The sequence below is a fragment of the Rattus norvegicus genome, chromosome X (genome assembly GCF_021556685.1).
Source record: "Rattus norvegicus strain SHRSP/BbbUtx chromosome X, alternate assembly SHRSP_T2T, whole genome shotgun sequence".
NCBI lineage: Eukaryota > Metazoa > Chordata > Mammalia > Rodentia > Muridae > Rattus > Rattus norvegicus.
In genome coordinates, this window is record NC_141554.1 from 142,566,840 (window position 1) to 142,592,762 (window position 25,923).

A 25,923-nucleotide genomic window follows, 5' to 3' on the forward strand; every position below is an offset into this window, starting at 1 on the left:
TGGGCCACCGTTTCCAGCTTGCATAGGTGGGTTTGTTTGGATATGTATGCACCACTTGAATTCCGGGACTGGGATAGCTGTTGGAAAAATATAACTGGTATTGTAGACAGTTGTGAGCTGCCTTGTGGGTGGTGGAACCGAACACCGCCCTCACTAAAGGCAACTAGTGGCTTAACTAGCCAGACTCCTGGTTAGTGCTTATTTCCATCAGCAGGTGTGATTTTTAATAGGCTGAACAGGTACGAAGGTTTCTGCTAAGACAACCTCACGCCCCTGTCAGGAAAATGTTGAAAAAGCCAGCGCCCTTATGAACAGAGTGCGCAAGGTTACAACCTCAAGCGGCTTTTCCAGAGACCTTCCTGTTGTTGCCATCATAATGGGTGGGCGGGACCAAATGTCTTCGCCTAGTGACCGTCAGGGCTATACCTAATAAGAAGTGACGTACAAACACCATTGTCTCTCATTGGCTGACCAGTGGGAAAAGGTTGCCTTTGAAGCAGAGGGAGCTTTATGGGAAGCTGGCGGTAGGTGAGGAGGTACCCAGACACTGGCTCTCCTAAGAGCTTCATCTTAGCGATTCACTACCATCACACAGAGGCTGGGGAACGGGGGTGTAAACTAAGTGAGACAAAGGAAGTCTGCTGAATCATCTGTAAGCCTCGGACACTGGCTGGGCTGGAGGTGATATCACCATGTTGAGCCTTCTACGGTGGATATCCACATTCTTTCACGGGAGCAACACGTCTGAAGAAATATCAGAGGAACAGCCTCAAGGTAATCTGGTAACCCACACCCCCACTCGAGGAGACTCCTCAGAAAGGCTTTCCTCCACCTTAAGGTGAGGTTGGGACACAAATAGTGTAGACGGACAGGCCGACATCCTGGGTGGCCTTTGAGCATGAGGATGTCCCTGAGTTTCCATGAGTAAGGCCAGTACTGAACTGTGTCCCAAGCTCCTTTGGATGGCAAAGCGGGAAGGTGTTTGGCAAACTCACAGAACACTTGACACAAGGCTTTGTGGGTTGTACTGTCTCTGACTTCCCTTCTGGCCCTTGAAAGATGCCTTTGTCTATCCCCCAGAGAAGGGGCGCATCGCACATTGAGAGTGAATTAGGCTTGGTTTTCATGCACACATGGTTCTAAAGCCAGGAGGCAAGTTTCTAAGGGGGACTCCATAAAGGACGGTGGCCAGTTGTCCCTGCAGAGTACTCGAGCCAGACTCTCAAACATTACTTACCCATTACCCATTATGCTTATGAAGAACAAAAGGAAATTTGACACTGTGTCCTTAGATCCGCGCATCTTTAAACCTTTCTCAGAAGCGATGTTGAAGAATCTAGGGCTCTGGCTATAGATTTGCTGCTGCTGTCGAGTGAGGCGAATGCTAGTAAGAGTGGGAGTTTAAAGGGCCTCCCTGAGCAGTAGATGAACCCAGGACTTGAACACTTAGTGAGACAGGTCACCCACAGCTCAAATAGATGCCATGGAGGTGCGATTGAGTACTCACAACCTTGGGATGCAGAGATGGCTGCTGTGTTACGGTCAGTGAAGTGATGCTTTGTGCTCATGTGTACACGGGTGGAGTACTGGTGTTACTAATGCTGTGATGCTACACTATGGCCAGAGCATCCCGGGAAGGAAAGGGTTTATTTGGCTTGTGGTACCACATCACAGTTTCTCACTGAAGGAAGTCAGAGCTGGAACTCAAACAGAGCAGGAACCTGGAGGCCGGAGCTGATGCATGTAGTGGGTGCTTGCATTTGACATGAACCAGTGTCACCTTTGTTTACCTGTGTCGTAGATAACACCAAGTTGAAGTCTATTCAGGGAGTGGTCACCTCTCTGTGCAATTACTATGGCTGGATCAATGACTCCATCCTCTTCAACGTGGAGGTAATCAGTGACAATGTGCCTCTGAAGATCGGGACCAATGTCCTTGCGCTTGTGGAACAAGATGAAGTAACTCATACCCTGAAAGCAATCAAGGTATGGCCGAATTTATCCAGAGTACCTTAACCTAAGGGGATTTTGTTATCTCTCTTGGATTAAAAGAAACACGAATGTAAATATGGGGTGAGATTAACTTCTATGGGGTTGCAGTATCTTTTTATTTCTGTTCCTAAAGATTGATTTCAGTTCTCTTTCATATTTAAATGTGTTACACAATGATAATTATTGGATTTCATATAATCCTCTTCCCTTCTGATTAAGAAGCTCTTTCTCTTCTATGAATTCAAACAGATATAATTATTGTGATAAACTTTAATATCAATATGTTATACAATATTCAAGATGTATTTAATGTACAGCAAATTTCTGGTCTAGATTTTTGGAAGACTTAGCTCTATAAACATAATCAGCTCAGATATTTGTATATCAATATCTATTCTCTGATAATTTTTGGCTATACTTTTCTAATTAATAGGCTCAGCCATAGGCTACAGAAAAGCCTTTTATCCATGTTGATAAACACCAACACATTAGAAGTAGTAGTTTTTGATCTTTTTGTCATTGTCGTTATTATAATTATAGAGAAGATATTGGCAATTTGAGAACTGAAACTGACATTTATGTATTTTGTTTTTCCAAGTTTGCTAAAAACCTGAAGTATAAAAAAGGAATTTTGCACTTTTCAATTATTCAACCAATCTTAGACTTTTTTTTGTATGTCAGCAAATACTGGTGTACATTTAATTTCTCCAAGTCTGCTTTTTTATCATTCTAGGTACATGCAAAGAATAGGGTCAGTTCCAAGGCATAGACAAAGTAGTTAAGGGACAAAGAAAGCATAAACAAAGGTCTCTGAATTACTGTATTCCGGACATTACAAAGATGATCAGGATACAAAGAGCACATTCCTCAGTTGTATTCATCTTGAGTCTTGTCCTAACCCAATGTCAAATTCTTGCCTAAGCCTACTTCTTTGTCTTTGCCCAATGTAAACATGCTTGAAGCAGTATCAAGAGTACCACAGTTATTTAATTAACTATGTATTTTGAATATATTATCAACTGTCACATTATAAGCAATGATAAGGAGGAATGGTTCCTGCAGCAAACTCATATATTTTCTATTGTTGTTGATTATCTACAAATACAGAAAAAGACGGAACAAAACTAGGTTTTGGAGATGATAGATAGGAAGGAATAACTTCACAATGTAATTTGTATAGTACCAAACTTAACAACAACCCTTCCTTATACATATCACTGGATACAATTTCATCCTACTACACATTAGGTGATCAGTCAATTTATCTCAAAAAATGACCAGTCTTCATGAATTTTTCATTAAACCTCAACATACTAGCCTGAATAACAAAATTGCAAACATATTTCCAACACTGTTAACTGGAATAATTGCTTCACATACTTTAGGCTGTCTGTTTTTTCATATGTTATAATCCTCTCCTTTGTTTTGTAAGACTCAAAGTGAGTCTGAACCACTGGGAGAAGGCACCCCCCTCCTCCAACTGAGAAACAAGAAAAGAGTTCCATGCAAATGCAAGAGGTTTATTTTCCAGCATGTTAGGGTCAACCCTCAATCAGCCCCTTAAGGCGAGTAACTAGAAGGCGACCCCAAATGGCTATAACAAGCAGTTTTTATACTTTTTTAGGGGTAGAGGTTACATCAGCAAGGTTACAGTTAAAACTTATAGGTTCTTCTATATCATATATCTCCTACATTCTATTGCAGTTTTGTTTTGCTTTGCTTTTGTTTTGTATATCTTACATCGAAAGACATGGACACCTGAATTATTGGAGCTTCAGAAATGTGAGGCACCAGATTCTGATTTGGAATATGTATTGAACAACTCTATGAACTTTAATAAATTATTCAACATATAGTGTAGAATGAGGGTTATAAAGTATTTCATTTGTAGGAAGGTTTAAGAATTAAACACAAAGAATGATCAGTTTCTTACCTGCATATAAATATTAAAATGTTCAAGATATTCTTACTATTATCTGCTTCTCATGTGGTTTTAGAAATTGGGCTAAAATAAACAGAATTAGAGAAATTCCCTAAGGCCCTCTCTTTATCCTAGTTATCCAAAGGAAATTTTTTCCAGAATTTTTTTTTTTTTGGTTCTTTTTTTTTTTTTTTTTCAGAGCTGGGGACCGACAGAATTTTTTTATATTGGAAATTTTTTATTTACATTTCAAATGTTATGCCCTTTCCCGGTTTCCTGGACATAAGCCTCCTATCTCATCCCTGTCCCCTTCTTCTATAAGGGAGTTCCCCTCCCCATTAATCCCCCTTGCCGCACCCTCCCCCCCTTTCCCCTACAAAGGGAGGTCCATCCTCGGCAGGACCAAGGGCTTCGCCTTTGATTGGTGCCCAACAAGGTCATGCTCTGCTACATCTGCAGCTAGAGCCATGGGTCAGTCCATGTATAGCCTTTGGGTAGTTGTTTAGTCCTTAAGAGCTCTGGTTGGTTGGTATTGTTATACTTATTGGCTTATAAGTCCCTTCAGCTCTTTCAATCCTTTCTCTTATTCCTCCAATGAGGATCCTATTCTCAGTTCAATGGTTTGCTGCTAGCATTCGCATCAGTATTTGACATGCTCTGACTGCGTCTCTCAGGAGACATCTATATCCCACTCCTGTCAACATGCACTTTCTTAACTTCTTCAATCTTATCTAGCATGCATATATATAAGGCCACCTTCTAATACATATGCAGCTAGAGACCTGGGTCTGTCCATGTGTAATCTTTGGGGATTGGTTTAGACCCTGGGAACTCTGCTTGGTTGCTTTGGTGTTGTTCTTATGGGATTAGAAAAATCTTCAGGCCCCTAAATCCTTTCTTTAATTCCTCCAGCAGTTCTAAGTTCCATGGATTGTTGTTAATATTTGCCTCTGTTTTTGACATGCTCTGGCTGAGCCTCTCAGGACATAGCTATATCAGGCTAATATCAGCATGCACTTCTTGGCTTCATCAACATTGTCTATATTTGGGGTATAAGTGGGCTGGATCCCCAGGTGGGACAGGCCCTGAATGTCCATTCCTTCAGTCTCTGCTCCAAACTTTGTCTCCACATCCCCTCCTATGAATATTTCTGTTCCTCCATTTAAGAAGAGCTGAAGCAGTCACACATTGGTTGTACTTCTTCTTGAGCTTCATGTGGTCTGGGGTTTGTATCTTGGTAAATTCAAACTTTTCGGCTAATATCCACTTATCAGTGAGTGCATACAATGTGTCTTCTTTTGTGATTGGGTTACCTCACTCAGGATTATATTTTCTAGTTCAATCAATTTGCCTATGAATTTCAGGGAATCATTGTTTGATTGCTGAGTAGTATTCCACTGTGTAGACATACCATTTTTCCATATCCTTTACTCTATTGAAGGACTTCTGGGTTCTTTCCAGTCTCTGGATTTTATGAATATGGCTGCTATGAACATATTGGAACATGTGACTTTGTTGTATGTTGGAGCATAATTTGGGTATATGCCTAGGAGAGGTATAGCTCTTCCTCAGGTAGTGCCATGTCCAATTTTCTGAGGAACCTCCGGACTCATTTCCAGAGTGGTTGTACCAGTTTGCAACCCAACCACCAGTGGAGGAGTATTCCTCTTTCTTCCCATCCTGGCCAGCATCTGCTGTCACCTGAGTTTTTGAACTTACCTATTCTGACTGATGTGAGGTGTAATCTCAGGATGGTTTTGATTTGCATTTCCCTGATGACTAAGGATGTTGAACATTTCTTTAGGTACTTAGCAGCCATTTAGTACTCCTCAGCTGTGAATTCTTTGTTTAACTCTGAACCCCATTTTAATAGGGTTATTTGGTTCTCTGGAGTCTAACTTCTTGAGTTCTTTGTACATTTTGATATTACTCCTCTATTGGATATAGGATCAGTGAAGAACATTTCCCAATATATTGGTTGCTATTTTGTCCTAATGAGAGTATCCTTTGTCTTACAGAAGCTTAGCAGGTTTATAATATTCCCTTTCATTGATACTTGATCTTAAAGCATAAGTCATTGGTGTTTTATTCAGGAAAATGTCCCCGGTTTCCAAGTGTTCCAGACTCTTCTCCACTTTTTTCTATTATTTTGAGTGTATCTGGTTTTATGGAAGTCCTTGGTCCACTTTGACTTGTGCTTTGTACAGGGCGATAAGAGTGGATCAATTTGCATTCTTCTACCTGCTGACCTCCATTTTAACCAGAACCATTTGTTGAAAATGCTATCTTTTTTCCATTCAATGGTTTAAGCATCTTTATCAAAGATCAATTAACCATAGTTTAGTGTATTCATTTCTGGTCTTCAATTCTATTGCACTGATCTGTATGCCTGTCTCTGTACCAATACCATACGATTTTTATCACTATTGCTGTGTAATACTACTTGAGGTCAGTGATGGTGATTCTTCCAGAAGTTCTTTTATTGTTGAGTATAGTTTTTGCTATCCTGGGTTTTTTGTTATCCCAAAGGAATTTGCAAATTGTTCTGTCTAACTCTATGAAGTACTGAGTTGGTATTTTGATGGGGATTGCATTGAATCTGCAGATTGCTTTTGGCAAAATGGCCATTTTTACTATATCAATCCTGCCAATCCATGAGCATAGGAAGGCTTCCCATCTTCTAAGATATTCCTCAGAGACTTGAATTTCTGGTCTTACAGGTTTTTCACATGCTTGTTTAGAATCATACCGAGGTATTTTATGTTATTTGGAAGTATGGTGAAGGGTGTCATTTCCAAAACTTCTTACTTAGCCTGTCTATCCTCTGAGGAGAGAAAGGCTACTGATTTGTTTAAGGTAATTTTATATCCAGTCACTTTGATGAAGTTGTTTATCAGGCTTGGTAGTTCTCTGGTGGAACTATTAGGGTCATTTACGTATACATTCATATCACATGCAAATAGTGATATTTTGACTCCTTTGTTCACATTTGTATCCATTTGACCTCCTTTTGATTTCTGATTGTTCTAGTAAGGACTTGGAGTACTATATCGAATAACTAGGGAGAGAGTGTGCAGCTTTGTCTAGTCCCTGATTTTAGTGGGATTGCTTCAATTTTCTCTCCATTTAGATTGATGTTGGCCACTGGATTGCTGTATATGTCTTTTACTGTGTTTAGGTATGGCCTTGAATTCCTGATCTTTCGTAGGCTTTTATCATGAAGCGGGTGGAATAGTTTGTCAAATGATTTCTCAGCTTCTAATGAAATGGCGATGTGGTTTTTCTTTGAGTTTGTTACATAGTGGACTACATTGATGGATTTCCATATATTGAACCATCCCTGCATCCCTGGAATGAAGCCTTTTTGATCATGTTTGATGATTGCTCTGATGTGTTCTTCGATTCGGTTTGCAAGAATTGTATTGAGTATCTTTGCGTCAGTATTCGTAAAGGAAATTGGTCAGAAGTTCATTTTCTTTGTTGGATCTTTGTGTGGTTTACATATAATTATAATTGTGGCTTCATAGAAGGAATTGGATAGTGCTCCTTCTGTTTCTATTTTGTTTTGAGAGTATTGGTATTAGATCTTCTATGAAGGTCTGATAGAATTCTGCAGTAATCCCAACTGATCCTGGCTATTTTTTGGGTGGGAGATTTTTTTTTCTTTTTTTTTTTTCGGAGCTGGGGACCGAACCCAGGGCCTTGCGCATGCTAGGCAAGCACTCTACCACTGAGCCAAATCCCCAACCCCTGGGTGGGAGATTTTTAATAACTGCTTCTATTTCTTTAGGGGTTATGGGATTTTTAGATGGTTTAGCTGGGCGTGATTTAACAGATACCTGGTATCTGTCTAGAAAATTGTCTGTTCTATCCAGATGTTCCAGTTTAGTTGTATAAAGACTTTTGTAGTAGGATCTGAAGATTTGTTGAATTTCCTCAGTTTCTGTTGTTTTCATTTCTGACTGTGTTAATTTGGATACACTCTCTGTGCCCTCTGGTTAGTCTAACTAAGTGTTTATCTGTATGCTTGATTTCCCCAAAGAACCAGTTCCTGGTTTTGTTAATTCTTTGTGTAGTGCGTTTTGTTTCTACTTTGTTGATTTCAGCCCAGATTTTGATTTTTTCCTGACCTTTACTCCTCTTGGGTGCACTTGCTTCTTTTGGTTCTAGAGCTTTTAGCTGTGCTGTTAAACTGCTTATGTATGCTCTCTCACGTTTCTTTTCAAGACACTCAGAGATATGTCTTTTCCTCTTAGCGTTGCTTTTATTGTGTCCCATAAGTTTGGGTGTGTTGTGCCTTCATTCTCATTAAATTCTAAAAAGTTTTTAATTTCCTTGTTTATTTCTTCCATAACATTGGGTAGTGCGTTGTTCAATTTCCATGTGTATGTGGGCTGTCTGTGGTTATTGTTGTTATTGAAAACCAGCCTTAGTCCTTGGTGATCTGATATAATGCATGGGAATATTTTCATCTTCTTGTATGTGTTAATGCTTTTTTTGTGACCTATTATATGGTTACTTTCGGAGAAGGCTTCATGAGGTGCTAAGAAGGTATATTCTTTTGGTTTGGGATGAAATGTTCTATAAGTATCTATTAAATCCATTCAGTTCAGAACTTCTGTTAGTTTCTCTAAGTCTCTGTTTAATTTCTGTGTCTATAACCTGTCCATTGTTGAGAGTGGGGTGTTGAAATCTCCTACTCTTATTGTATGAGGGGCAATGTGTGCTTTCAGATTTAGTAAAGTTTCGTTTATGAATGTAGGTGTCCTTGCATTTGCAGCATGAATATTTAGGATTTAGGGTCGCTCTTGGTTGATTTTACCTTTGTTGAATGGGAAGTTTTCTTCCTTAACTTTTTTGATAACTTTTGGTTGTAAATCAATTTTATTTGATATTGGAATGGCTACTCCAGGTTATTTCTTTGGACCATTTGTTTGTGAAATTGTTTTTTCATCCTTTTAATCCGATGTAGTGGCCGTCTTTGTCACTGAGGCCTGTTTACTGTATGTAACAAAATTCTGGGTCCTGTTTCAGTATCTCGTCTGTTAGTATATGTCTTTTCATTCGGTAATTGAGTCCATTAATGTTAAGAGATATTAAGGAATAGTGATTGTTGTTATCTGTTGGTTTTATTGTTAGAGGTGGAATTAAGTTTGTATGCCTCTCTCCTTTGGGATTTGTTTCAAGGAGATTATTTCCTTCCTTTTTCTTTTTTTTTTGTTTTTTTTTTTTGTTTTTGTTTTTTTTTATTTATTTATTTATTTTTTATTTATTAACTTGAGTATTTCTTATATACATTTCGAGTGTTATTCCCTTTCCCGGTTTCTGGGCAAACATCACCCTCCCCCCTCCCCTTCCTTGTGGGTGTTTCCCCCCCATTGCCACCTTCCCCCCAACAGTCTAGTTCACTGGGGGTTCAGTCTTAGCGGGACCCATGGCTTCCCCTTCCACTGGTGCTCTTACTAGGATATTCATTGCTACCTATGAGGTCAGAGTCCAAGGTCAGTCCATGTATAGTCTTTAGGTAGTGGCTTAGTCCCTGGAAGCTCTGGTTGCTTGGTATTGTTGTACATATGGGGTCTCGAGCCCCTTCAAGCTCTTCTAGTTCTTTCTCTGATTCCTTCAACGGGGGTCCTATTCTCAGTTCAGTGGTTTGCTGCTGGCATTCGCCTCTGTATTTGCTGTATTCTGGCTGTGTCTCTCAGGAGCGATCTACATCCGGCTCCTGTCGGCCTGCACTTCTTTGCTTCATCCATCTTGTCTAATTGGGTGGCTGTATATGTATGGGAACATGTGGGGCAGGCTCTGAAGGTGTTCCTTCAGTCTCTGTTTTAATCTTTGCCTCTCTACTCGCTGCCAAGGGTATTCTTGTTCCCCTTTTAAAGAAGGAGTGAAGCATTCACATTTTGATCATCTGTCTTGAGTTTCATTTGTTCTAGGCATTTAGGGTAGTTGAAGCATTTGGGCTAATAGCCACTTATCAATGAGTGCATACCATGTGTGTCTTTCTGTGATTGGGTTACCTCACTCAGGATGATATTTTCCAGTTCCATTCATTTGCCTATGAATTTCATAAAGGCATTGTTTTTGATAGCTGAGTAATATTCCATTGTGTAGATGTACCACATTTTCTGTATCCATTCCTCCGTTGAAGGGCATCTGGGTTCTTTCCAGCTTCTGGCTATTATAAATAATGCTGCGATGAACATAATGGAGCACATGTCTTTTTTATATGTTGGGGCATCTTTTGGGTATATGCCCAAGAGAGGTATAGCTGGATCCTCAGGCAGTTCAATGTCCAATTTTCTGAGGAACCTCCAGACTGATTTCCAGAATGGTTGTATCAGTCTGCAACCCCACCAACAATGGAGGAGTGTTCCTCTTTCTCCACATCCTCGCCAGCATCTGCTGTCACCTGAGTTTTTGATCTTAGCCATTCTCACTGGTGTGAAGTGAAATCTCAGGGTTGTTTTGATTTGCATTTCCCTTATGACTAAAGATGTTGAACATTTCTTTAGGTGTTTCTCAGCCATTGGGCATTCCTCAGCTGTGAATTCTTTGTTTAGCTCTGAACCCCATTTTTTAATAGGGTTATTTGTCTCCCTGCCGACTAACTTCTTGAGTTCTTTGTACATTTTGGATATAAGGCCTCTATCTGTTGTAGGGTTGGTAAAGATCTTTTCCCAATCTGTTGGTTACCATTTTGTCCTAACCACAGTGTCCTTTGCCTTACAGAAGCTTTGCAGTTTTATGAGATCCCATTTGTCGATTCTTGATCTTAGAGCATAAGCCATTGGTGTTTTGTTTAGGAAATTTTTTCCAATGACCATGTGTTCCAGATGCTTCCCTAGTTTTTCTTCTATTAGGTTGAGTGTGTCTGGTTTGATGTGGAGGTCCTTGATCCACTTGGATTTAAGCTTTGTACAGTGTGATAAGCATGGATCGATCTGCATTCTTCTACATGCTGACCTCCAGTTGAACCAGCACCATTTGCTGAAAATGCTATCTTTTTTCCATTGGATGGTTTTGGCTCCTTAGTCAAAAATCAAGTGCCCATAGGTGTGTGGGTTCATTTCTGGGTCTTCAATTCTATTCCATTGGTCTATCTGTCTGTCTCTGTACCAATACCATGCAGTTTTTATCACTATTGCTCTGTAATATTGCTTGAGTTCAGGGATAGTGATTTTTTTAATCTATATTAACTTGCATATTTCTTATTTACATTTTGGTTGTTATTCCCCTTCCCGGTTTCCAGGCCAACATCCCCCCCAACCCCTCCCCCTCACCTTCTATATGGGCTTCCCATCCCCATCCTCCCCCCATTACCACCCTACCCCAAACAATCACGTTCACTGGGGGCTCAGAATTGGTAGGACAAAGGGCTTCCCCTTTCATTGGTGATCTTAATAGTCTATTCATTGCTATCTATGAGGTTGGAGCCCAGGGTCAGTCCACGTATAGACTTTGGGCAGTGGCTTAGTCCCTGGAAGCTCTGGTTGCTTGGCATTGTTGTTCATATGGGGTCTCGAGCCCTTTCAAGCTCTTTCAGTCCTTTCTCTGATGCCTTCAACGTGGTCCCATTGTCAGTTCAGTGATTTAATGTTGGCATCTGGCTATGTATTTGCTGTATTCTGGCTGTGTCTCTCAGGAGAGATCTACATCCAGTTCCTGTCGTCCTGCACTTCTTTGCTTCATGATCTTATCTAGTTTGGTGGCTGTATATGTATGGGCCACATGTGGGGCAGGCTCTGAATGGGTGTTCCTTCTGCCTCTGTTCTAAACTTTGCCTCCCTATTCCCTGCCAATGGTATTCTTGTTCCCCTTTTAAAGAAGGAGTGAAGCATTTGCATTTTGGTCATCCTTCTTGAGTTTCATGTGTTCTGTGCATCTAGGGTAATTCAAGAATTGGGCTAATAGCCACTTATCAATGAGTGCATACCATGTGTGTTTTTCTGTGATTGGGTTACCTCACTCCGGATGATATTTTCCAGTTCCATCCATTTGCCTATGAATTTCATAAAGTCATTGTTTTTGATAGCTGAGTAATATTCCATTGTGTAGATGTACCACATTTTCTGTATCCATTCCTCTGTTGAAGGGCATCTGGGCTCTTTCCAGCTTCTGGCTGTAATAAATAAGGCTGCTATGAACATAGTGGAGCATGTGTCTTTGTTATATGTTGGGGCATCTTTTGGGTATATGCTCAAGAGAGGTATGGCTGGGTCCTCAGGTAGTTCAATGTCCAATTTTCTGAGGAATCTCCAGACTGATTTCCATAATGGTTGTACCAGTCTGCAATCCCACCAACAATGGAGGAGTGTTCCTTTTTCTCCAAATCCTCGCCAGCATTTGCTGTAACCTGAATTTTGATCTTAGCCATTCTCAGTGGTGTGAGGTGAAATCTCATGTTTGTTTTGATTTGCATTTCCCTTATGACTAAAGATGTTGAACATTTCTTTAGATCTTTCTCAGCCATTCGGCATTCTCACTTGTGAATTTTTTGTTTAGCTCTGAACCCCATTTTTAACAGGGTTATTTGTCTCCCTGTGGTCTAACTTCTTGAATTCTTTGTATATTTTGGATATAAGCCCTCTATCTGTTGTAGGATTGGTAAAGATCTTTTCCCAATCTGTTGGTTGCTGTTTTGTCCTAACCACAGTGTCCTTTGCCCTACAGAAGCTTTGCAATTTTATGAGATCCCATTTGTCGATTCTTGATCTAAAAGCATAAGCCATTGGTGTTTTGTTCAGGAAATTTTCTCCAGTGCCCACGTGTTCAAGATGCTTCCCCACTTTTTCTTCTATTAGTTTGAGTGTATCTGGTTTGATGTGGAGGTCCTTGATCCACTTGGACTTAAGCTTTGTACAGGGTGATAAGCATGGATCGATCTGCACTCTTCTACATGCTACCTCCAGTTGAACCATTTGCTGAAAATGCTTTTTTCCATTGGATGGTTTTGGCTCCTTTGTCAAAAATCAAGTGACCGTAGGTTTGTCGGTTCATTTCTGATTCTTCAATTCTATTCCACTTGTCTATCTATCTGTCTCTGTACCAATACTATGTAAGTTTTATTACTATCGCTCTGTAATATTGCTTGAGTTCAGCAATAGTGATTCCTCCAGAAGTCCTTTTATTGTTGAAGATAGTTTTATCTATCCTGGGTTTTTTCTTTTTTTTTTTTCTTTTTTTTTTTTATTAACTTGAGTATTTCTTAAATACATTTCGAGTGTTATTCCCTTTCCCGGTTTCCGGGCAAACATCCCCCTCCCCCCTCCCCTTCCTTATGGGTGTTCCCCTCCCAACCCTCCCACCATTGCCGCCCTCCCCCCATAGACTAGTTCACTGGGGGTTCAGTCTTAGCAGGACCCAGGGCTTCCCCTTCCACTGGTGCTCTTACTAGGATATTCATTGCTACCTATGGGGTCAGAGTCCAGGGTCAGTCCATGTATAGTCTTTAGGTAGTGGCTTAGTCCCTGGAAGCTCTGGTTGCTTGGCATTGTTGTATTTTTGGGGTCTCGAGCCCCTTCAAGCTCTTCCAGTTCTTTCTCTGATTCCTTCAATAGGGGACCTATTCTCAGTTCAGTGGTTTGCTGCTGGCATTCGCCTCTGTATTTGCTGTATTCTGGCTGTGTCTCTCAGGAGCGATCTACATCCGGCTCCTGTCGGTCTACACTTCTTTGCTTCATCCATCTAGTCCAGTTGGGTGGCTGTATATGTATGGGCCAAATGTGGGACAGGCTCTGAATGGGTGTTCCTTCAGTCTCTGTTTTAATCTTTGCCTCTCCCTTCCCTGCCAAGGGTATTCTTTTTCCTCATTTAAAGAAGGAGTGAAGCATTCACATTTTGATCATCCGTCTTGAGTTTCGTTTGTTCTAGGGATCTAGGGTAATTCAAGCATTTGGGCTAATAGCCACTTATCAATGAGTGCATACCATGTATGTCTTTCTGTGATTGGGTTAGTTCACTCAGGATGATATTTTCCAGTACCAACCATTTGCCTACGAATTTCATAAACTCGTTGTTTTTGATAGCTGAGTAGTATTCCATTGTGTAGATGTACCACATTTTCTGTATCCATTCCTCTGTTGAAGGGCATCTGGGTTCTTTCCATTTTCTGGCTATTATAAATAAGGCTGCGATGAACATAGTGGAGCACGTGTCTCTTTTATATGTTGAGGCATCTTTTGGGTATATGCCCAAGAGAGGTATAGCTGGATCCTCAGGCAGTTCAATGTCCAATTTTCTGAGGAACCTCCAGACTGATTTCCAGAATGGTTTTACCAGTCTGCAATCCCACCAACAATGGAGGAGAGTTCCTCTTTCTCCACAACCTCGCCAGCATCTGCTGTCACCTGAGTTTTTGATCTTAGCCAATCGCACTGGTGTGAGGTGAAATCTCAGGGTTGTTTTGATTTGCATTTCCCTTATGACTAAAGATGTTGAACATTTCTTTAGGTGTTTCTCAGCCATTCGGCATTCCTCAGCTGTGAATTCTTTGTTTAGCTCTGAACCCCATTTTTTAATAGGGTTATTTGTTTCCCTGCGGTCTAACTTCTTTAGTTCTTTGTATATTTTGGATATAAGGCCTCTATCTGTTGTAGGGTTGGTAAAGATCTTTTCCCAATCTGTTGGTTGCCGTTTTGTCCTAACCACAGTGTCCTTTGCCTTACAGAAGCTTTGCAGTTTTATGAGATCCCATTTGTCAATTCTTGATCTTAGAGCATAAGCCATTGGTGTTTTTTCAGGAAATTTTTTCCAGTGCCCATGTGTTCCAGATGCTTCCCTAGTTTTTCTTCTATTAGTTTGAGTGTGTCTGGTTTGATGTGGAGGTCCTTGATCCACTTCGACTTAAGCTTTGTACAGGGTGATAAGCATGGATCGATCTGCATTCTTCTACATGTTGCCCTCCAGTTGAACCAGCACCATTTGCTGAAAATGCTATCTTTTTTCCATTGGATGGTTTTGGCTCCTTTGTCAAAAATCAAGTGACCATAGGTGTGTGGGTTCATTTCTGGGTCTTCAATTCTATTCCATTGGTCTATCTGTCTGTCTCTGTACCAATACCATGCAGTTTTTATCACTATTGCTCTGTAATACTGCTTGAGTTCATGGATAGTGATTCCCCCTGAAGTCCTTTTATTGTTGAGGATAGCTTTAGCTATCCTGGGTTTTTTGTTATTCCAGATGAATTTGCAAATTGTTCTGTCTAACTCTTTGAAGAATTGGATTGGTATTTTGATGGGGATTGCATTGAATCTGTAGATTGCTTTTGGTAAAATGGCCATTTTTACTATATTAATCCTGCCAATCCATGAGCATGGGAGATCTTTCCATCTTCTGAGGTCTTCTTCAATTTCTTTCTTCAGTGTCTTGAAGTTCTTATTGTACAGATCTTTTACTTGCTTGGTTAAAGTCACACCGAGGTACTTTATATTATTTGGGTCTATTATGAAGGGTGTCGTTTCCCTAATTTCTTTCTCGGCTTGTTTCTCTTTTGTATAGAGGAAGGCAACTGATTTATTTGAGTTAATTTTATACCCAGCCACTTTGCTGAAGTTGTTTATCAGCTTTAGTAGTTCTCTGGTGGAACTTTTGGGATCACTTAAATATACTATCATATCATCTGCAAATAGTGATATTTTGACCTCTTCTTTTCTGATCTGTATCCCTTTGATCTCCTTTTGTTGTCTGATTGCTCTGGCTAGAACTTCAAGAACTATATTGAATAAGTAGGGAGAGAGTGGGCAGCCTTGTCTAGTCCCTGATTTTAGTGGGATTGCTTCAAGTTTCTCTCCATTTAGTTTAATGTTAGCAACTGGTTTGCTGTATATGGCTTTTACTATGTTTAGGTATGGGCCTTGAATTCCTATTCTTTCCAGGACTTTTATCATGAAGGGGTGTTGAATTTTGTCAAATGCTTTCTCAGCATCTAATGAAATGATCATGTGGTTTTGTTCTTTCAGTTTGTTTATATAATGGATCACGTTGATGGTTTTCCGTATATTAAACCATCCCTGCATGCCTGGGATGAAGCCTACTTGATCATGGTGGATGATTGTTTTGATGTGCTCTTGAATTCGGTTTGCCAGAATTTTATTGAGTATTTTTGCGTCGATATTCATAAGGGAAATTGGTCTGAAGTTCTCTTTCTTTGTTGTGTCTTTGTGTGGTTTAGGTATAAGAGTAATTGTAGATTCGTAGAAGGAATTCGGTAGGGCTCCATCTGTTTCAATTTTGTGGAATAGTTTGGATAATATTGGTATGAGGTCTTCTATGAAGGTTTGATAGAATTCTGCACTAAACCCATCTGGACCTGGGCTCTTTTTGGTTGGGAGACCTTTAATGACTGCTTCTATTTCCTTAGGAGTTATGGGGTTGTTTACCTGGTTTATCTGTTCCTGATTTAACTTTGATACCTGGTATCTGTCTAGGAAATTGTCCATTTCCTGAAGATTTTCAAATTTTGTTGAATATAGGTTTTCATAGTAAGATCTGATGATTTTTTGAATTTCCTCTGAATCTGTAGTTATGTCTCCCTTTTCATTTCTGATTTTGTTAATTTGGACGCACTCTCTGTGTCCTCTCGTTAGTCTGGCTAAGGGTTTATCTATCTTGTTGATTTTCTCAAAGAACCAACTTTTGGTCCTGTTGATTCTTTCTATGGTCCTTTTTGTTTCTACTTGGTTGATTTCAGCTCTGAGTTTGATTATTTCCTGCCTTCTACTCCTCCTGGGTGTATTTGCTTCTTTTTGTTCTAGAGCTTTTAGGTGTGCTGTCAAGCTGCTGACATATGCTCTTTCCTGTTTCTTTCTGCAGGCACTCAGCGCTATGAGTTTTCCTCTTAGCACAGCTTTCATTGTGTCCCATAAGTTTGAGTATGTTGTATCTTCATTTTCATTAAATTCTAAAAAGTTTTTAATTTCTTTCTTTATTTCTTCCTTGACCAGGTTATCATTGAGTAGAGCATTGTTCAATTTCCACGTATATGTGGGCATTCTTCCCTTATTGTTATTGAAGACCAGTTTTAGGCCGTGGTGGTCCGATAGCACGCATGGGATTATTTCTATCTTTCTGTACCTGTTGAGGCCCGTTTTTTGACCAATTATATGGTCAATTTTGGAGAAAGTACCATGAGGAGCTGAGAAGAAGGTATATCCTTTTGCTTTAGGATAGAATGTTCTATAAATATCCGTTAAGTCCATTTGGCTCATGACTTCTCTTAGTCTGTCGACATCACTGTTTAATTTCTGTTTCCATGATCTGTCCATTGATGAGAGTGGGGTGTTGAAATCTCCCACTATTATTGTGTGAGGTGCAATGTGTGTTTTGACCTTTAGTAAGGTTTCTTTTACGTATGTAGGTGCCCTTGTATTTGGGGCATAGATATTTAGGATTGAGAGTTCATCTTGGTGGATTTTTCCTTTGATGAATATGAAGTGTCCTTCCTTATCTTTTTTGATGACTTTTAGTTGGAAATTGATTTTATTTGATATTAGAATGGCTACTCCAGCTTGCTTCTTCTGACCATTTGCTTGGAAAGTTGTTTTCCAGCCTTTCACTCTGAGGTAGTGTCTGTCTTTGTCTCTGAGGTGTGTTTCCTGTAGGCAGCAGAATGCAGGGTCCTCGTTGCGTATCCAGTTTGTTAATCTATGTCTTTTTATTGGGGAGTTGAGGCCATTGATATTGAGAGATATTAAGGAATAGTGATTATTGTTTCCCTTTATATTCATATTTGGATGTGAGGTTATGTTTGTGTGCTTTCATTCTCTTTGTTTTGTTGCCGAGACGATTAGTTTCTTGCTTCTTCTAGGGTATAGCTTGCCTCCTTATGTTGGGCTTTACCATTTATTATCCTTTGTAGTGCTGGATTTGTAGAAAGATATTGTGTAAATTTGGTTTTGTCATGGAATATCTTGGTTTCTCCATCAATGTTAATTGAGAGTTTTGCTGGATACAGTAACCTGGGCTGGCATTTGTGTTCTCTTAGGGTCTGTATGACATCAGTCCAGGATCTTCTGGCCTTCATAGTTTCTGGCGAGAAGTCTGGTGTGATTCTGATAGGTCTCCCTTTATATGTTACTTGACCTTTTTCCCTTACTGCTTTTAATATTCTTTCTTTATTTTGTGCGTTTGGTGTTTTGACAATTATGTGACGGGAGGTGTTTCTTTTCTGGTCCAATCTATTTGGAGTTCTGTAGGCTTCTTGTATGCCTATGGGTATCTCTTTTTTTAGGTTAGGGAAGTTTTCTTCTATGATTTTGTTGAAGATATTTACTGGTCCTTTGAGCTGGGAGTCTTCACTCTCTTCTATACCTATTATCCTTAGGTTTGATCTTCTCATTGAGTCCTGGATTTCCTGTATGTTTTGGACCAGTAGCTTTTTCCGCTTTACATTATCTTTGACAGTTGAGTCAATGATTTCTATGGAATCTTCTGCTCCCGAGATTCTCTCTTCCATCTCTTGTATTCTGTTGGTGAAGCTTGTATCTATAGCTCCTTGTCTCTTCTTTTGGTTTTCTATATCCAGGGTTGTTTCCATGTGTTCTTTCTTGATTGCTTCTATTTCCATTTTTAATTCCTTCATCTGTTTGATTGTGTTTTCCTGGAATTCTTTCAGGGATTTTTGCCATTCCTCTCTGTAGGCTTCTACTTGTTTATTAATGATTTCCTGTGTTTCCCTAAGTGTGTTCATGTCTTTCTTGAAGTCCTCCAGCATCATGATCAAATATGATTTTGAAACTAGATCTTGCTTTTCTGGTGTGTTTGGATATTCCATGTTTGTTTTGGTGGGAGAATTGGGCTCCGATGATGGCATGCAGTCTTGGTTTCTGTTGCTTGGGTTCCTGCGCTTGCCTCTCGCCATCAGATTATCTCTAGTGTTACTTTGTTCTGCTATTTCTGACAGTGGCTAGACTGACCTATAAGCCTGTGTGTCAGGAGTGCTGTAGACCTGTTTTCCTCTCTTTCAGTCAGTTATGGGGACAGTGTGTTCTGCTTTCGGGCGTGTAGTTTTTCCTCTCTACAGGTCTTCAGCTGTTCCTGTGGGCCTGTGTCTTGAGTTCACCAGGCAGCTTTCTTGCAGCAGAAAATTTGGTCTTACCTGTGGTCCCGAGGCTCAGGTTCGCTCGTGGGGTGCTGCCCAGGGGCTCTCTGCAGCGGCAGCAACCAGGAAGACCTGTGCCGCCCCTTCCGGGAGCTTCAGTGCACCAGGGTTCCAGATGGTCTTTGGCTTTTTCCTCTGGCGTCCGAGATGTGTGTGCAGGGAGCAGTCTCTTCTGGTTTCCCAGGCTTGTCTGCCTCTCTGAAGGTTTAGCTCTCCCTCCCACGGGATTTGGGTGCAGAGAACTGTTTATCCGGTCTGTTTCTTTCAGGTTCTGGCGGTGTCTCAGGCGCAGAAGTCCTGCCGCTCCTGGGCCCTCCCCCACGGGATCCCAGAGGCCTTATACAGTTTCCTCTTGGGCCAGGGATGTGGGCAGGGGTGAGCAGTGTTGGTGGTCTCTTCCGCTCTGCAGCCTCAGGAGTGCCCACCTGACCAGGCGGTTGGGTCTCTCTCTCACCGGGTCTGGGAGCAGAGAGCTGCTGCGGGCCGGGATCCGCGGGTGTGGGACTTCCGGTAAACACAGACCGTGCCTCCTAGAGAAATTCTGCTTCCGTGTCCCAAGCTCACCAGGCAGCTTTCTTGCAGCAGAAAATTTGGTCTTACCTGTGGTCCCGAGGCTCCGGTTCGCTCGTGGGGTGCTGCCCAGGGGCTCTCTGCAGCGGCAGCAACCAGGAAGACCTGTGCCGCCCCTCTCCTTCCTTTTTCTATGGCGTAGCTCCCTCCTTTTGTTGGGATTTTGTATTTATTATGCTTTGTATGGGTGGATTCGTCAAAAGAGGACATCAGCCCAGTATCTTCAGGCTTTCACAGTCTCTGGTTAGAAGACTGGTGAAAATCTGATAGATCTGCCTTTATATTTTACTTGACATTTTGCCCTTACTGATTTTAAACTTACTGCTTTAGGTTTCTTTGAATTTACTATTTTGACTATTATGTATCTGACAGGAGGAAATACTTTAATGGTCCAATCTATCCAGAGTTCTGTAGCCTTGTTGTATGTTTATGAGGATCTCTTTCTTTAGGTTGGGGAAGTTTTCTTGTATAATTCTGTTGACCATATTTACTGGCCCTTTCGTATGGGAATCTTTGTTCTCTTCTATACCTACTATTCTTAGATGCATAGGTACTCCTGGCAACTGGCTTTCAGCTCTGGGCTCAGGCTGAAATCAGAAAGGTCCTCCCCGTGCCTGGTCCTAGGTTCCTGTGCCCAGAGAGCAAAGAAGGCATTAGGCAGGTTCTTCTTGTGTCATAAGTGTGAGAACAATAGGTCTCCCCTGAGCTCTCAGGAGTATCCTGACTTCTGAGAGTCCAGATATATCACACATGGGATTCATGTACAGATTTCCCATCATAGATCATTCTGTATTATGGGAAAATATCTTTATTATTGAAGAGGTGCATATAATCAGTTATTTTAACGAATACCACTTTTCTTGATTTTACATATAGTCTTACTATACTAGAAGCATATTCTTTCTATCTTTTGATTGTTACCCGAATTGTTAAATCAAAGTCAATTCAAAACTGGAATCGTGGTACATGTCTTTAGGAGGTAGAGGCATTTGGAATCTTTGTGAGTTCAGGGCCAGACTGGTTTACATGATAAGTTATGGTGAGCCAGGTGTACAATTCAAGGCTTTGATTGAATAAACAACCCCTGATGAATTTTGTTTTTCATATATTTCAATGTTATGCAATGAGTTAGTACTCTGTACATTACAAGTCCACAAGTAGACGGAAGCCTGGCTAGCCTGCAACCTGCAGCCGTCTTCCTAGTTCCTGGCTCCTAATTGCTGGAATTACAGGCCACATTGACAGTGTCTAGTTTCATTCCTATGATTTGAGGATTTTATACACATATTGGCACAAGAACATTTGACCTAAGTGTGCATGCACATTGCTTTCCAAATGTCTGCGAGTGGTGCTATACTCTGAAATGAATCCTCCACTCTACTTCATTTGGTTTTCAGGCATTAACAGTATCTTAGGGCCTTTCTTAGTCTTGGAATATGTCTGTGTGGTTTGCCACGATTGTTAGTGGTATCTCTGTGTTGAACAATGAGAGCTGGGAGAATCTAAGTCTGCCACGGGAACTGAGAAATTCCTTAGGGTACCGTATGTCTATGGATTAGTGGAGGGTCAGAATGAAGAATGGTCAAAGTCTGTGATGCTCATCTGGCAGCAGAGTGACAGAATTAGTGAGTGGTCAGATAGGTTCTAAGCTCTTCACCACTCAGTGCAAGTGATCCTATGAAAAGCACCATCCCATGAGTACTCTTAAGTAGCCATACATAGCGTGAGAGGTGGGAACGGCAATTGTTTAGATGTTGAAAACAGCCGTTGACATTAGTAGCTTAAGCTTCCTCAATGATCATAGAACATCAGCTCTCATCATTCTTCCCCTCTATACTTGATGAGTGCATCCAAACTAAATATCGAACAATGAGGAATGCAGCTCACTAATTAACATGTGTGTACCAACTCTGATTCCAGATGTCTCTCTCTGCTGTCCTTTTGTGAGTCTTCATGCACTATTTTAATAGCATGCACAATGTTCAGTTTCCATTTTCAAATGGAGACTCAGTCACTGTTTCTGGATAATGTAATTGTCCAGGATGGTTTGTGGGAGATGCTTTTCTGCTTTGTGCTCAAGTGAATATACTACTTTCGTGTAAAGAATGTTCTTCTGCTTGATGAAGAAAGATTCAAAGGTATACTACTTCCTCTAACGTTCGTTATCTCTGATAATTCAGAAGAATAGTATTCCCTCAGACCGTGGGGCCTGCATTGCATGACTTGTCGTTGGAAAATCTTCTGATGGTGGTTGCTTCTCCCACTTCATGATAAATTCCTGCTCCCAGATCCTGATAGGGAAAAGCATGTTTTCCTTTTTTCTCCAATACTGTGCTGCTCATTCTTGTCTCTGTTGATTTAATTCTGGTCACTTCCATCTCACAGGCAACACAGTTTTGTTCCTTCACATGCACAGTAAAGCTACCCCAGGTTTTCCCTCTCACTGCGACTCACTCTGTTTCCTTCTCTATAAATGTGCAAAATTTTTCCCTAGTATATTACAGCCATGATTGCAAATTGTGTATAAGTATACTTTTCAATGTATTTTGCAGTTTTGAATTTTGAGTCCTTGGGTAGTAAAAGCACTGTATTCTAAAGTCAGAAGCTAAGTTTGTGGGTGCATTAAACATAGGTATGGAACACCCTATTGAAAGACAGTTAGAAATCCAGGAAGCAAGCACAGACATGACTTCTGTCCGCATCTCATTCCATAATATATTTTCAACAAGAAACGTTAGGTTGGAGAACAGTTGTGTAAGCAAATTCTGCAGCAGGAGGACTGTTTCTGGCATGCATAATAAAACCCATTTTCTCTGACAGGGGACTATGTCCTCAAAGTATCCCTACAAATGTCTTAGGTACTCACTATGATAATGTTGCTTTGATGGGGAATCCTTGGTATGGCTACAATCTCCGGCATGATATTTTTAGTTCACCTGCATTTACTGTCTCCTCTTATAGGTGAAAGTTATGAATGATCTTCCCGAAGGCAGTGAGCCATCAAAACTTGGCAGAAGGCTTTGTATTAGATGTGTCACCTCTGTAACTGAAGAAGACGTGTATATCAGCGAGGATGTGTCTTTCCCATTATACCTCTTTTCTGGCGGTAGGACTTATAGCTTTAGAAACATAGAGCAAGAAATACAAGTATCGGCTTGGGTTAAAAGCTCTTGAGAGTGTGGGAAGCATCCTTGAAGTTGAAAGTAATGTATAATACAGGGGGAAAGGACAGTATTTTAAATACCACCTAGAGATCCTGTCCCCTGTGACAACCGTCATCACAGGTCCACATGGATTTCCTGACTCAGTTGATTTCATTGGCTGCATCATTTTTTAACTTTGGTTTATCACATAGTGTTTCAAAAGTATGGGAAACGCATATGTATTGAGAATTGTGTACGAGAGTAGGAAACCCATCCATTATGAGATTCTCATCTTTGTTCCCCTGCCTTGGGTTACATTTAAAATCTATTAAATGATGGCATTATATAAGTATAAGTGATTTATCTTGAAAATACTTTTATCATACATGTCTCTCTTAATGCCTGATGAATAATACATCATTGTAAATGAACCAGTGTTTAAAGGGCTTTCTGCTTCCCTTCCTGTAGGAAGATGTTTAGAGTATCTTAGTATTTGAGGAATTTCTTTAAATTCAGGTAATGTGGGTCAGCACATGGCAGTGAGGAAGAGCCTAGAAAATGTGATATGACTGTATTACTATTTAACAATTCTCCCTTTCTTGGCTGATTTAGCATTCAAACCTTTCAAAGGAGACTTGGTACTGGTTGAGTATTCCATGAATGCAGGCACTTCAAACATCAATATCCACTCTGTGAGCCCCCTCAACTCTCAGGATATAGATGAGGTAATTGTCCTCCATGTTGTCTTGTCATGAGTAGGCAGCTTCCTCTCCTTCTTACTGATCCCTTCCTTGCCCCGGATTATGTTTTGTATGTTTGGCAGTAAATCTTCTGCAGAGTGGACACTATTGTCCACTGATTGAAAAGTAAATATGGAGAGGATAATGTAGAAGGTGTGTGTGAGTCTGTGTGTGTGTGTGTAGTTGTGTGTGTGTCTTCAGTGTGTGTATCTGTGTTTGTGTATGTGTGTTCGTCAGTGTGTATGTGTTTCTTTTCTTGTGTGTCTTTGCGTCTATGTGCCTGTGTGTTTGTGTGCACGCGTGCTTAAGTGCTCAATCCATAAGGTGTGTGCTTTCCTTGATGTTATGCTGTTCTGTGGACAACAGTTAGAGATCATCTTGGCTGTGAAGACATCGTGGGGAAATGTGGAGTGCATTGGGTTTGAGGTGTTCAGCCGGCTGATGAAGGCAGTGAGATCATTCATTGTAGGACAGCCTGAGAATGAGTTGAAAAGTCAGGAAGGTAGAGCATGAGGTCATGATGGGGTGAGGGGCCTGCTGATTGGAACTGGGTGTCTGGGGGTGTGCAGGACCATCTGTGGTGGATTATATGCTTCCCCAGACTCATAGCCATCTTTCTCAACATTGCAGGTCTATATTTCTAGCATTGATGGAAGAAATGGCATGGTGGAAGCCAGAGTCTTTTTCACCCTCGACTCTCTCCAGATACCTTCCGGGTATACACCTGGATTATACGACATTGTAGATGTCGTCGCTGTTGACAGTATCCAGCAACACTGTTCACTGAGGGCAGTATCAGTGACCCCAGTACAAGTGGAGATTTAACCAGACCTACAATTCGCTTTCTGGCTTATGCCTAAGGTTCTGGTTTAGTAAAAAAAATTAAGTAAAGATCTCTGAACTATGACTCTTTCTTTGAAAACCCTGGTAATTTTATTGGCAATGGGACTCTCTTCAGGAAGGTAGCTTGTCAATTCAAAAACATACCGTGTTGAATCATGCTTTAGGAAAGAAACAGCCCTGCCCTCAGGTACATGCATCATTCTCCATAAAGTGGAGGAGATTTTCTGCTGCCCATGGCCTTGTGGGCCTCTAAGCCTCATGAAGAGGCAAAGCATGGTGCTCAAGATCCCAAGAGTGTGGCCAGGTAGGATTTAACATTGTAGCTTGCCTTCCATTTGAATGTCTTTGATCCTTTCCAAAGCTAATTTGTCTATAAAAATTTTCATTTACGATCAGAACTCCATTTGGTAAATATACTCCTTATTTATAGAGCCCCATCCTATGATAGTCTTCAATGCAGTCAGTTCAGAGAAATGAAAGATCATACTACAGTCCAGTTCAAACAGAAAGATAGAGCAGACTTTCATTAGACCCAGAGGTGGTGGTCCAAAAATTGCTTTCAGATTGTTGTACTTCCTGAAGTTGGTTGTGTCTCCAACATTTTCTGGCCTTCAGAAGGAATCCTGGTCCTGGCCACCATCCAAAAAGTTATGGATTCCTGCACTGGAGACCGAGGCCTCGTGACCAGTTGTTTATGTCAGTTCCTTTTATGGTGTGGTCCTTCAACCCCAATGACAGGGTTCAATTCCAAACACTTGAGGAATACATGGTTATCCTAAACTTTCATCGTTTTAACCATGTGAAAGCCACCTATCTTGCAGGCAGACGATGAAGATTAGGAATGTCCACCATATACCCTTTCTCCTGAGTGTGACCACCCCAACCGAACACAGAGCCCCAAGCACCAATGTTTGTTTTATGTTCTGCCCTCCCACACAAGAGTTTGCTCATGTCAAAGATGCTATTGCCTCTTTTGTCCACTGTAGGTTGATGCCATTATTCAGGTGAAGGCAGGTACAGGATAGAACTAGGCATGTCATTGGACAAGAAGGAAGGATGGGCAGGAGAAAATCTTTAGAGGAGGAGGAGACTGGAGGAGAGAATAGCCGAGAGAACATGGAGGCAGAGGTTAAGATTCTTCCCTGCACATATTGCAGGTTGTTATGACTAATTTTAAGGGATGGGTGTGTAAATGATTTTGGGTAACTAGATGAGCAAACTATGTCCTATCTAGGTGGGCAATTATATCTTATCAATTGGATCAGAGATTATGGTGTTGTACATTCTTACATGTGGTGATTTAATTGAGTTCAAGAGAATGTGTGGTAGTTGGACACACTGGGCCTCCACGGAATTAGGTATGGATGTCTGGTATGGTGGCAACCTGTCTTGGGATGTAGATGGTGGGTACAGAGATTTTTGCCAGATTCAGAGAGTAGCCTACGGCAGTGTGATATTGGATGGAGCTTAGCAATTGAGACACTCTTTATCTGAGATGAAATTATCCAATACAGGCCACGTGGCCAAATGTTCTGGCACTGTTGTGGGGTATAAGAAACCACATTTTTCATTTTACCACAATTGGAGGAGATCTGTCACCTCGAGTGACTT

General features: G+C 40.9%; 1 protein-coding gene across 1 annotated transcript; it reads left to right on the top strand.

Moving 5' to 3' along the window:
- Positions 1 to 375: 375 nt before the first annotated feature.
- On the top strand, positions 376 to 24,360 carry LOC120099287 (cancer/testis antigen 55-like). Its single transcript, XM_087601034.1, has 5 exons — positions 376 to 774; positions 1,802 to 1,986; positions 22,548 to 22,692; positions 23,342 to 23,454; positions 24,100 to 24,360. Exons 1-5 carry the CDS (start codon positions 693 to 695, stop codon positions 24,292 to 24,294), a joined length of 720 nt encoding a protein of 239 aa, XP_087457160.1. The 5' UTR covers positions 376 to 692; the 3' UTR covers positions 24,295 to 24,360.
- The last annotated feature ends 1,563 nt before the right edge of the window (positions 24,361 to 25,923 follow it).

Coding starts and splice junctions, on each gene's coding strand:
- LOC120099287 (XM_087601034.1), top strand. CDS start 693: ATGTTGAGCCTTCTACGGTGGATATCCACATTCTTTCACGGGAGCAAC. Junction 22,693..23,341: donor ATTATACCTCTTTTCTGGCG/GTAGGACTTATA, acceptor TGGCTGATTTAG/CATTCAAACCTTTCAAAGGA. Junction 23,455..24,099: donor ACTCTCAGGATATAGATGAG/GTAATTGTCCTC, acceptor TCAACATTGCAG/GTCTATATTTCTAGCATTGA.